Source organism: Heteronotia binoei, chromosome 21 (assembly GCF_032191835.1).
Source record: "Heteronotia binoei isolate CCM8104 ecotype False Entrance Well chromosome 21, APGP_CSIRO_Hbin_v1, whole genome shotgun sequence".
NCBI lineage: Eukaryota > Metazoa > Chordata > Lepidosauria > Squamata > Gekkonidae > Heteronotia > Heteronotia binoei.
In genome coordinates this window covers 47,282,183-47,295,232 of record NC_083243.1, presented here as the reverse complement: position 1 = coordinate 47,295,232, position 13,050 = coordinate 47,282,183, and the positions used below count along the sequence as shown (strand labels likewise).

General features: G+C 42.9%; 1 protein-coding gene across 5 annotated transcripts in view; it reads right to left on the bottom strand.

The window, feature by feature from the left end:
- CEP128 (centrosomal protein 128) overlaps positions 1–13,050 on the bottom strand; it is a 323,574-nt gene that overhangs the window by 244,516 nt on the left and 66,008 nt on the right. For all 5 annotated transcript variants that reach the window (XM_060261805.1, XM_060261808.1, XM_060261806.1 and 2 more), the window contains exons 9-10: positions 10,296–10,382; positions 4,624–4,698 (exon numbers count right to left, since the gene is read on the bottom strand). In XM_060261805.1, the coding sequence (XP_060117788.1) occupies positions 4,624–4,698; positions 10,296–10,382 (162 nt within the window). The remainder of the gene's footprint in view (positions 1–4,623; positions 4,699–10,295; positions 10,383–13,050) is intronic.

Below are 13,050 nucleotides of genomic sequence, written 5' to 3'. Positions count from 1 at the left end.
AAGTCAGACACTGCAACAACCTCTCGGAGACCTTCCCAATAGGCACAGGTGTAAAGCAAGGCTGCGTTCTCGCGCCAACTCTCTTTACGATCTTCTTTAGCATGATGCTTCAAAGAGCCGCAGTAGATCTAGATGATGACGATGGTGTCTATATCCGCTATCGCACCAATGGCAGCCTGTTCAACCTGAGGTGACTAAAGGCCCACTCCAAGACAATGGAAAAACTCATCCGAGAGCTACTGTTTGCTGATGATGCTGTACTCGTCTCCCACTCGGTATCAGCTCTGCAGCATATGACGTCCTGCTTTGCAGAGGCTGCCAAGGTATTCGGCCTAGAAGTTAGTCTGAAGAAGACAGAAGTTCTCCACCAGCCTGCACCCCAGGAAGATTATCACCCTCCCTGCATCACTGTGGGTGAATCAGTTCTGAAGACAGTCCAGCAGTTCAGCTACCTGGGGTGCATCATCTCCTCAGATGCTAAGATCGACAAGGAGATTGACAACAGGCTGGCAAAGGCAAACCGTGCCTTTGGCCGACTGCACAAAAGAGTGTGGAGCAACAAGCATCTGAAAAAAGGCACAAAAATCAATGTTTACAAAGCGGTTGTGATGACAACCCTCATCTACGGCTCCGAATCGTGGGTTTTATACCGACATCACCTGCGACTCCTCGAGCGCTTTCATCAGCGCTGCCTCCGCACCATCCTCAACATCCACTGGAGTGACTTTGTGACCAACACTGAAGTTCTCGAGCGGGCGGAGGTTACCAGCATCGAGGCACTGCTGTTGAAGACGCAGCTGCGCTGGGCAGGGCATATTTCTAGGATGGAAAACCACCGCCTTCCCAAGATTGCCCTGTATGGCGAACTCTCCAACGGCCATCGAAATAGAGGGGCACCAAAGAAGAGGTACAAGGACTCCTTGAAAAAATCCCTTGACACCTGTCGCATCAACCATCACCAGTGGTCTGACCTAGCCTCAGATCGCAAAGCATGGAGGCACACCATCCACCAGGCTGTTTCTTCTTTTGAGAACGCACGCATAGCTGGTCTTGAGGACAAAAGGAGATTGAGGAAGAATCGCACTGCTACAGCACCAACCCTAAATCAGACTTTTCCCTGCAGCCACTGTGGCCGGACCTGCCTGTCCCGCATTGGTCTTGTCAGCCACCAGCGAGCCTGCAGCAGACGTGGACTATTGCACCCTTCTTAAATCTTCGTTCTTAAGCCATGCCGAGATATATATATATATGTATATGTATATGTATATGTATGTATATATATATGTGTATATATATATATATATATATATATATATATATATATATATATATATATATATGTATATGTGTGTGTGTATATATACACATACACATACTTTCTCATGAAATACTCTCATGCTGTTATGCTTAATATATTTGGACCAAACTATTCTTACATATTTGTACATTGAATAAGAAATATCCTCAGTATTCATGTAAGTAAAACTGCCATATATTAGGCTTTTCCCCTTTCCAATTCTGTATCCCTAGTGCAAATTCATAATAAAAATGTAGCAACAGAAAGACAACAGCATTGGGGAATTGAGGGCTGTGCTGCCTGCTCTCATTTGTCAGACATCACCAACTTGACTGGTTTACACATCCACAGGAATGAGAGAGTAGGAAAGGGTCCAGGTAGTGAATTCCAGTTCTAAATGCTTCCTTAATTGCCTCCTCCCCCCTTGCAAACAGAAAGCCAGAACAAGGGGAGCTTATACCCTGCTCTCTTTGCTTACCATGCCAGGTTGTTGTTGTTAATAACAATAATATTTAATATAGGAAACATCCCAAGACCTAATTCTTCACCTGCCTGTAGAATAATTATTTTGAAATATTTTATTGAATAATTTAAAAAAGACAAGAAAACCAAATATTCCCAGATAATGACTGAACAGTGTCAGTTTATTTGACTAATACAACATATTACATTCTTCATACACAACCCCGGCGCTAGGGGCTGCCACCCCAGGAAGAACCCCATGCCCCCGTCCCCCTGGACTATTTGCACACACAATGATATCATCTGAAAGTGATGCAATTATGATGGAGAAGCAGGGGAGAGGGCTGGGCAGCAGCTGCATGCCTCTTTCTTCCTTCAAGCAAGGGGAAAAAAACACAGGTGTCCGCTGCCCAGTCATCTCCCCCACTTCAGAGGGAGCTGGCTGGGCAGTGGCCATCTGTGTCCTTATTCCTTCGAGCGAACGAACAAAGAAGCAGGCAGCTGCTGCCCAGCCAGCTCCCTCTGAAGTGGGGGAGAGGGCTGGGCAAGGGGCAGGCCAAGTGAGAATGCTCGGCCCACCCCTTGCCCAGCCCTCTCCTCCTTCAGTATCTGAAGCAGAGCAAGCAGGGATGGCGAGGGAAGTGGCGGGGATGAGGAAGGGTAGGCGTGAGCAGGGACGGGGTACCTTCCCCCGCCCCCAGCGGCAAAGGGTTCCCTAGGCAGCTGCTGACCTCGCCCACTCCCGTGCACCGGTCCTGTTCATACCAAACTTACATCCATTTCTAATTTTCTAAGTACATTACAACTGTGCACTCTGAACCATTACTTCATATACTGGTGAGAATTATAAACTTGGTCTGTTCTTTGGGTTTAATTTTATTCTAGTGCTCTATGAATGGAGACCATCTTTGTATAAACTACCTGTTCCTCTATATTTCCTTTCCTTAACTGCTTATATACTGCAATTTTCTTCACTGCTATTATTAGCTGACATTTTCTCGGCCAGATTTCAATAGACACCACCCTGAACACACTCTGTTTCATCTGATCTCAGAAGATAGTCAGGGTTGGGCCTGGTTAGTACTTGGATGGGAGATCTGTAGTATGTAGTCTGATATGGTATATTCCATTTTACCAACCTCATTCTCATGCATGTGTAAAACCACTTGGGATATCATACAATTGGAGAACGAATATAAGAACAAGCGGCTAGAAGGAAGACATCATAGAAAAAGTGTCTCTATGCTTTGCTGCTGCAGGCTGCAATTTGGAATGCAGTAGCGTATAGCATCTGAAAACACTACTGTGTGAATTGGTATCATTGGTATGTGATATTCCTAAAATACAGAAAAATGTAAAGGCAAAACATTGCTGTTATGTGTACTACACAGCACAGAATTAGGGTCTAAACGCCAAGGCACATGGAAACGCAAAATTGAGCAATTCCCTCGTCCCTCCTCCTATCAGCATTCAGCACAACAGCTTCATAAATATTTCAAATAAATAAACATCTCAAATCTGTACTGCAACATGAAGCAAGAATAAAGGAAGACTCTGCAAAACTAAGACCAGCCAATTTACTATGAAACACAGAGGTTTGGTTTGGCTGGCTGGTTTTGCTGCTGAATAAATTATACTGCTAGATGCCAGAAAGGAGATTAGCAGTATAAAAGCAGTTCATTTGCACAAGTTATAATTTGTTTGTGCAAAGCAAAAGCAGAGAAAGCAGCTCCAGGAGAGGAAAAAGAAAAACTCCAATCATTCAATTTACTTCTTCCCTAGGAGGGGACATTTTGTTCTTCTCTACTCATTCCAAATATATCAAAAACGCCAAAATCTTTGGGCTATCACAATACAAAATCATATTTTTAAACAACAAGTAAAGATAGGTTTGAATTATAAATATACCTTTTAATTGCCTCTGTATGGAATATGTATGTTCAATAAATGTGGTTAAACTAAATTTGTAAAAAAATAACTGGAAATAGGAAATCAGCAGTAGTGGCAATGAGGAGGGGAAAGAGAAACCCTTACTGATAAAGTGTGCGATCGCCTTATTAGGCATGACACAGCCTGCTGTTGTATAAATATAACTTGTCCCAAGAGTGCCAACTGAAGCAAATTGAGACACAAAAGATGGGCAATCTGTAAAAATGAGAAGCTTGAGCTATGGAAAACTGCAGTCTAAGGTCAGACTTTAGAGGTGTTACTGACAATTGCATTCCTTGATCCAAGGTCAGTATTTCAGGATGCCCTGCGTTTACTTCATGCCAATCCACTCCAGGATTTAGAGCAACCCATGGAGGCCAAAATAAAATTCTAGCAGCATTTTAGTTTCTTTGTTGTGATAACTCTATGCAGAGAAAGACCCTCACCATTGAACTCTGCACCTGTTACCTATGCTGCCCTTCTAATACTCATAGGTACGAGATCCCAGTCTTCTGGGCACACCACCACCCACCCAGCTGCTTTTTGCAGGTATCAGCTTCACCTCAGCATTGAAGCGAGACCCTCCAAGCTCATCACAGCTTCTCATCACAATCTTCCTTATCCTAGGAAGGGCATGATATAAAATGCAATATGATAAAAACAAATAGAAACACTCGCTGGCTAAATCTTTGTTAGATGGGTACTGTATCAAAATCATTAAGACAACTAGTGTTTGTTACATTTCTCAGCTCTGCCTTGGCACAACTGTTTTGTATCAAATGTCATTCTGTAATCAAACTTGCCATGAATGATTCTGTATGCCTTCCTTATCACACCTCTGTTTTCTTCCTAACACTGCTGAAATATATTTGATAGCGAGCTTTAAGAGGCCCTACTGTGAAAGGAGATAGATTTTCATTCAAGAAAGTGGTTACCTGGTGGAGAAGGGCTTTTTGGCTGTATTCTGACTGATCCAGTTTCCTTCGGGAGTGCTCCAATTCCTGCTCAAGCTTATTTGGATTACAAACAGAGATAAAAATTCATTCCATTGCTGGTAATTTTATGAATTATTTAGATACCAATACTTCATACACCCCAGAAGTACTCTGAAAGCTCATTTCTTATTCACTGCTATGCTAAACTAACCAAATGCCTATAATCCCAGTGGTATCTTCGATCAAATGGTGCATTTACAGATTCTTCCCCCTCCCCAAAATGATATTACATAATGGACTTTCTAGTGTTTCTCCTTCTTCTTTGCATATATGTTCTCCTTTTAAGGAGGTGTTGAGTTGTTCAGCTGTTTAGCGTTTAACTCCTCAAAACCTAAAATCCCATATCGAGGGGGGAAAGTAATATTTTCAGGCAATTTTTTTTTTAATCACCAAGATTACTAGCCAAAATGAAAGAAGCCACTGAACAGATTAGTGAAGGACTAGAACTAGAATATTGTTATTCTAAAGTCTATTGGTCTTATAAATGCACGAGAGATGCAATGCAAACCACATATACTAGGTATTCCAGGATACGCTCTCATATCGGTGAGCTCAACAAGCTGATTTTGTGCTATAAAGCTAAAAGGCTGTACTGCAGAAAATCTTCTTAATACCGGCCACACACCATGCTTTGAAGACATCAAAGGAGTCTTCCTTGACATTTGGCCCACAACACTGGAACTGAATTCCCTTCTTGGTGTGATCAGCTGCCAGAGGGAACAATGATCACCATCTTGAAGTACTTGAAGGGCTGTCATATAGTATAGAGGATGGTGTGGAATTGTTTTCTGTGGCCCCGGAAGGTAGGACCAGAACCAATGGGTTGAAATTAAATCAAAAGCGTTTCCGGCTCAACATTAGGAAGAACTTCCTGACAGAGCGATTCCTCAGTGGAACAGGCTTCCTCGGGAGGTGGTCGGCTCTCCTTCCTTGGAGGTTTTTAAACAGAGGCTAGATGGCCATCTGACAGCATTGAAGATCCTGTGAATTTAGGGGGAGGTGTTTTATGAGTTTCTTGCATCGTGCAGGGGACTGGACTAGATGACCGTGGAGGTCCCTTCCAACTCTATGATTCCCATGATTCTATGAGAACCGAGTGTCAGTTCAGCCAGCCTAAGACCACTTTCTCTCAGTGCAAGACTGAGTTTTTGTTTCATCACTTCTGTTGCTTTCAGGGCTGAAGTATGTATAAGGAAATACCACCTATTTTTTTCATGCCTCCCAAAGAGATTAAAAGCATGTCACATCCTAATATTTTATCTCATTCCCTTCTGAATCTACTCCCCCCCCCCTTTTGCCTCACAATAATCTTGTGAGGTAGGTTAGGTCAACACACGCAATTTGCCAAGACTCAGGCAATAACCTTCATAATAGAGGGATGATTTGAACATGGGTCAATCCAGCTTAATCCAGTTGAGCACTCTTGGACATTGTACCATAGCAGCTCTTAGGAACAAGCACTGCAGAAGGGCAGCTCCAAGCGAGACTGGGTGCTATCTCAGTTAGCCATCTTTTTCTTGCTATAGGAAGTTAACTATAGCCTACTTTTCACTGAAGTGGTGACCCAGTGTCTGGGTTGTACCACTTCAGATTGTAGTCAAAAGCTAAAGTGAAAAGAGATCCTTTTTAAAATTCTCCATATAAAAGTCCAGCATGTGAAAAGAAGGGTTCGTTCTAGTCTTCTCCTATTACTTTTTATCTGCATGCAATTTTTGGCATTTAGAGTATTTAGAGGAATACTCCATCATGTAAACCTGAATCCTGAATTACCAGTCCCAATAGAAAGATGCCATAAAACACACACAAACACATGCAAATGGGAGCCTGCAAAGACTTGCGGGAGGCATCTCACTTCCCCTCTGCCCCTCTTTTTCCCTTTCCTGAAAACCCTCATAGTCTGTTCCATTTTCCTACTTCCTGCTCTTCTTCTAGGGTTGCAAACCTCCGAGTGGGGGCTGGAGATCTCTGGGAATTACAACAGATCTTCCAGCCACAGAGACCAGATCCTCTTAGGGTTGCCAGTCTGAGGCTGCAAAATCTTTGCTGATTTGGGTGGAGAGCTTTGGGAGGATGAGGTTTGGGAAGGGAGGCAATCTCAGCAGTGTATAATGCCATAAAATCCACCCTCCAAAGCAGCCATTTTCTCCAGTGGAACTGATCTCTATCATCTGGACAGCAGTTGTAATCCCAGGTGGACTCCAGCCCTCACCTAGAGGTTGGCAACCCAACTTCAGCAGGAGAAAACAGCTGCTTTGGAGGGTGGCGTCTATGGCATTATACCCCTTTGAGGTCCCTCTCTTCCTCAACTCCCATGCCCCTCAGGTGCCCCTCCCAGAAAAACCTCTAAAAAATTCCTGACCTCTTGGCAGTCCTCTCCTGGCCTCATTCTCTTCTTCTCAGCTATTCACCAACCTGCCTCCCATCTTAAATTATATTTATTCTCAGGGCTTTTTTTTCTGGAAAAAGAGGTGCCAGAACTCTCAAGAGGGTAATAAAGGAGAAACACGTGGCTGCCCCTCATGAACTTTTAAACATTTTTTGTTTAAAAAAATGCCATGTCATCACAACCCTGTTTAAGCAGCAAGCATATTTTGCCTCGCCCGCGGAGTCAGATGGACCCTATGCGGTTTTAGATGGCACTGCAGGATCCTTGGCCCCCTGGCGACTCTTTAGATGGCTCAGCAGAGACGTGACACCAACAACTCTCCGCAGCCATCGACAAGATCGCCCCCCGGTGCCCTCTTCGTCACTGTGCTCAGCTGGCACCGTGGTACACCCCGGAATTGCAGCTGATGAAACAGCTAGAGAGGCATTGGCGGTGAACTCGCAACTAAGTTACAAGAACATCTTATATGCTGTTTATGAAGACCTATGAGATGGCAATCAAAGCTGCAAAGAAGGCTTACTTCACGGCCCAAATTGTGTCTGCGAATTCTCGCCTGGCTCAAATATTTAGTACTATTCAGTCACTTACAAATTTGCCACAGAGCGAGCCAAATGATAGGGAACTGGAAATAGGCTGCGAGGCTTTTGCTGATTATTTCACAGATAAGGTCTTGACACTCTGCCATGACCTCCCCACCAATTTAGATACAGTATGTGAACTCAAGGCCCCAAGCCCATCATCTGTTCCAACACTGGACCATTTCGCTCCACTCAGTCTAAGGGAAGTCGACAAGGTCCTCTGTTCTGTGCATCCGACTACTGGTTTTCTGGACCCATGTCCATCCTGATTGATAAGGGCATGCAGGATGGAATTATTGGTGCCACTTCAACAGATCATTAATAGGTCCTTGACAGAAGGGACCTTCCCTACGTCCCTCGAGGAAGCAGTGGTTCATCCACTTCTTAAAAAATCTATGGACCCAGACGAATTGGCCAACTATCAACCGTTCTCAAACTTGCCCTTTTTGGGCAAAGTTATTGAGAGGGCAGTGGCAGCACAACTATAGGGGTTGTTGAATGACACTTCCACGTTAGACCCATTTCAGTCTGGCTTTCGCCCGGGCCATGGGATGGACACAGTACTGGTCGCCCTCTTGGATGATCTCCTAAGACATCTGGATCAAGGCGGGTCAGCAGTGCTGTTGTTGTTAGATCTGTCGGCTGCTTTTGATACAGTCAACCACCAGCTGCTGTCACACCACCTTGCCGACACGGGGATCCAGGAGTCTACCCTCCAATGGCTTACCTCTTTTCTCCAAGGTTGGGGACAGAGGGTGGCAGTGGGGGAGAAATCGTCCTGGAGACACCCACTAGTGTGTGGAGTGCCTCAGGGGGCGGTTCTCTCCCCAACATTATTTAACATCTACATGTGCCCCTTCGCCCAGATTGTCTGGAGTTATGGGCTGGGATGTCACCAATATACGGATGACACGCAGCTCTATCTCCTGATGGGCAGCCAGGCTGACTGTGTCCCAGAAAATCTGGACCTGGCATTACAAGCCATTGTGAAATGGCTCAGACAGAGTCGAATGAAACTGAATCCAGCAAAGACGGAGGTTCTGTGCCTAAGCCGGGGTGGCAAAGAAAGAGAGATCCCTTTACCGACCTTCGATGGGGCGCCTTTAGTGCCAGCTTCGAGGGTCAAGAGTTTAAGGGTACTCCTGGAGCCTTCATTATCTATGGAGGCCCAGCTGGCAGCCACTGCCAGATCTGCATTTTATCACCTTTGGTAGATAAGGCAGTTGGCTCCATACCTGGAGCGCAGCGACTTGGCCACAGTAATCCATGCAACAGTCACCTCGAGAATAGACTATTGTAACACCCTCTACATGGGGCTGCCCTTGACTCGTACCCGGAAGCTGCAACTGGTGCAGAATGCTGCAGCCAGGTTGGTATTGCAGCTGTCTTTACTGGTGCACATCCAACCTGCACTGGAGATGCTGCACTGGTTGCCTGTAGTGTTCCAAGCCTGGTTCAAAGTGCTGGACATGACCTTTGAAGTCCTATATGGCTTGGGACCTGTCTACCTCTGAGACCGCCTTTCCCCACACGAGCCCCAGATAGCACTATGATCAAGTTCATAAAATCTGTTAAAGATCCCCGAACTAAAGGATGCCCATCTGACTACTACAAGGGCAAGAGCCTTTTCTGCAGCTGCGCCTGCCCTCTGGAATGCCCTCCCTGAAGACAACAGGGCCCTGCGGGATTTGCCACAATTCTGCAGGGCCTGCAAGACATACCTGTTCAGGCAGGCTTTTAACAATTAACTGGAAGTGCTCTTAACATCTACGGGGGTGCGTAGTATCCACCATCCCACAGTATTAACATAAATGATTATGAACAAGACAGAATGCCATCTGAAATTGTATTTGAAATTGTATTTGAAGTGTTTTAATATTTTACTAATGTTTTATTTTAATAATTTAAATCTGTTATCAAATTGTTGACTGTTCTTAGCCGCCCTGAGCCCAATAGGGGAGGGCAGGATATAAATATAATAAAAAATAAATAAATAAATAAATAAATAAATAAGTAAGTAAGTTGGGTGGTATCAAGTCATCCAGAGGTTGCTTCCAGGCCCAGGGTTGCCAACCTTCAGGTAAGACCTGGAAATATTCCATAGTTACAAGTGAACTCTAGACAACAGAGACTTCTTTAGATGGTGGATTGCATGGCATTATTTTATTTTTATTTTATTTTATCAGATTTATATCTTGCCCTCCCCTGACAGCCTCTCCCATCCCCAAATCCTGCCCTACTCAGACTCTACCCCAAATATTTCAGGAATTTTTTTACTTGAAACTGGCAACCCTAGCCAGGCCTGGCCCCAATGAGTCTTCCCTGAAAAACCAAAATAGGGCTGGGAAGGGCCCTGATCCCCACTTGCCTTTTTACTAATAGAAATGGAAGCCTGGAATACTGTGGTTGCCTAGCAACAACACTGATGTAGCTTAAGCTACAGACACTCCTTTTCATCATTTTTGGGTTTTTAAGCTACCCAGTATATATATAGATATGTGTGTGTGTGTGTGTGTGTGTCCGTCCATCTGTCTGTCTATATTACATTTCATATTTTTCTGCAAACCTAGGGCTCTTTTCAGGTAAATATCCAAGGATATCCTGACCACTATTAGAATATAAGTTATGTTAATTATGAATTTTCTTACTTTACTTTTTTCATCTTCAGTTTTCAGTAGTTTATTTTTCAAGATGATTTCCGCATCATTAGATTTAGCATCTTGTTGTTTTAAAGCCTGGAAAGATAAATCAGATTTTTAAAGAAATCACTGGAAGCCTTTACCAAAACCTGACAAATGTTTAACAAGTGTTATACTCTCCTTTCCTATTATTCAAAGCAACTTGGAAGCCTATTTAAAAATGCCATCACAAAAGACATTAGAATAACTACAGTGACTGTTTAAGTATCATTAAGAAACAGAACTAGAGGATAGCACACATGATCATACATGTAGGACTCAACATTTGTTCTACTGCTTCAGACAAACATGGCTGCCCACCTGGATCTATCAGAATGAAACAACAACATGAAAGACAGACAATGTGTCAGGAAGACACAATCAGTGCAGAGTTTCATAGCTGTGCCATTGCTATGAAGGTCCTAGCTCCAGCTGCCACCTGATTCATCAAGAAGGTGAAGGCACCTCAAGACGGGCACCTCAAGATCTCAGGAGGATCTCTGTGGGCAGTCATGTTTCTATGTGAAGAGACAGACCACACTTTTATGCAGCATACAAAAAAATCATAGTGTCAGATCATATATATTTACAAAATAAAACACACCTTAGTGACAGGAAAGGCTAAAAAAGGGATCTTACTCTCTAAACACCCAAAATGCAATAAGTCATACCCCACCCAGCATTAACACCTGCTTTGAGAAAGAGTATAAAAAGTATGTAACAATATTTTGTAGGTATTAAAACAGATTGCTCTAAGAGCAAGATCTTCCTTTCCCCAACCTTTCTGGAACCCCTTGGATATGCACAGACTCAACAGTACCTGCACTGGTCACTGCCAGCTAAGAGCAGCCTGCATGACCACTTCACGCATGAACTAGAATCTCCACAACATTGCTGATGTTTCTGTTAGAAACAAAAGAAAAGCACTGCACTCCTGAAAGCACTTACTGCCTAATGGAATCTAATGCCTGCAATAATTCTACCTCAAAATATGCAGGAAAACCCTGGCTGCATTCAGACATCCAGTTTAACCTTAAATAAAAATTCAAGCAGAAAAATCCTGCTTGTTGTGGATGCACATACATGCCTCCTTTATCATTCTTCATTCCCAGTGGTTTAAGCCTAGCTCTGGTTACCTGTGACATATAAATACAGACACTTGGCATAAGCAGAGTTAATTTTCAGCTACAAGCAAGGATTTTTAACCACTTGGCTTAATATCTCAGCAGAAGGAAAACTAGCTATGGCTAAAACAGATACCTGTGTTTATGTCAGCGAGTTCATTTTACATTACTATCCCTTCATCCTGCTCCTCAAGAGGAAGGGGAATAGCTAAATATACACACCAGACGAGCCCAAATTTGATTTGTGTACATTTTTAAAAGGGGGAAAAACTGCCAAATTTGTGAAAAATCAATATTTTTGCCTAGGAAAGTGGGAGGAAGACGAAATTAGTCTCATTTAAAAGAACTCATCTTAAGCTATTGGACTGGGTGCTGCATCCTAATTGGTGTTTTTTTTCAGGGTTTGGTGACTTTGTACATGTCAGAAGGAAGAGCAACTAGGGCAAGAACCCATTCATTAGACAAGATGCAGTCTCAATTTGATGCTCTGGAGGCAAAAATGTTAAAAGCTATGGAAAAATTGCAAGTGGCAATAAAAAAAGACATTAAAAAAGAAATTGGAGATTTTAAAAAAGATATAGAGGGTTTCAAGGAAGAGATACAAAATAGAGTTGAGAAGGTGGAGGTGAAAGTGGATGTGCAGGCCTCCTCCTTGTTAAAACTGCAAGAGAAGGTTATAATACATGACTGTAAGATGATGGAAACACAAGTTCGCCTGAGAGGGGTACCGGAAATGGAAGAGGCAGACTTAACGGGATACATGGTGAACAACATCACTGAATACTTAGGTGAAGACCCTGACGAATTCAAGAGGATGCTGGATGGTGCCTATAGAGTCAACTCTGCATATGCAAAGAATAAGGGTTTGCCAAGAGACATTGTTATAAGACTAAGATCAAAAGAGATGGCAGAGAAGATTGTGAGTAAAGGCTACCAGAAAGCATGGGCTATAGAAGGGAGTAAAGTCAAAATAATGAAAGAGTTACCAAGACAAGTGATCAGTGACAGGAAGAAATACAAGAAGTTAACCGATCAGCTACGCGCAGAGGGTACAAGATATAGATGGATAATACCGGAAGGTCTTGGATTTGAACAACAGGGAAGAAGGATCACAATAAGAAGTGAACAAGAGATGCATAGCTTTTTTGAAGAAAATAAAGAATCAAAATCATAATGGAGTACAAATTACTATCTTGGAATATAAATGGACTAAATTCACCACAGAAAAGAAGGAGAACCTTTCATTGGATTAAAAAACAAAAATGCAATATAATTTGTTTACAGGAAGTTCATATACAACGCAAAGACAGTAAATTTTTGTGGAATAAAAATTTGGGGTTGGAATTTTTTTCACTAGCAGAACAAAAGAAAAGAGGGGTAGTCTTCTACATCAAAGAACAACTTGAGCCAAAATTAATCTTTAAAGATAATGATGGAAGATACATCGCTGTTGAGGTGATGATAGAGGCGAAAAAAACGCTATTACTAGGATTATATGCACCCAATGGAGCAAAAGATAAATTTTTTAAAGATATAAATCGACAATTGGATGAAAAGACATATGATCAGATTTTGATGATGGGCGATTTTAATGGGACAAT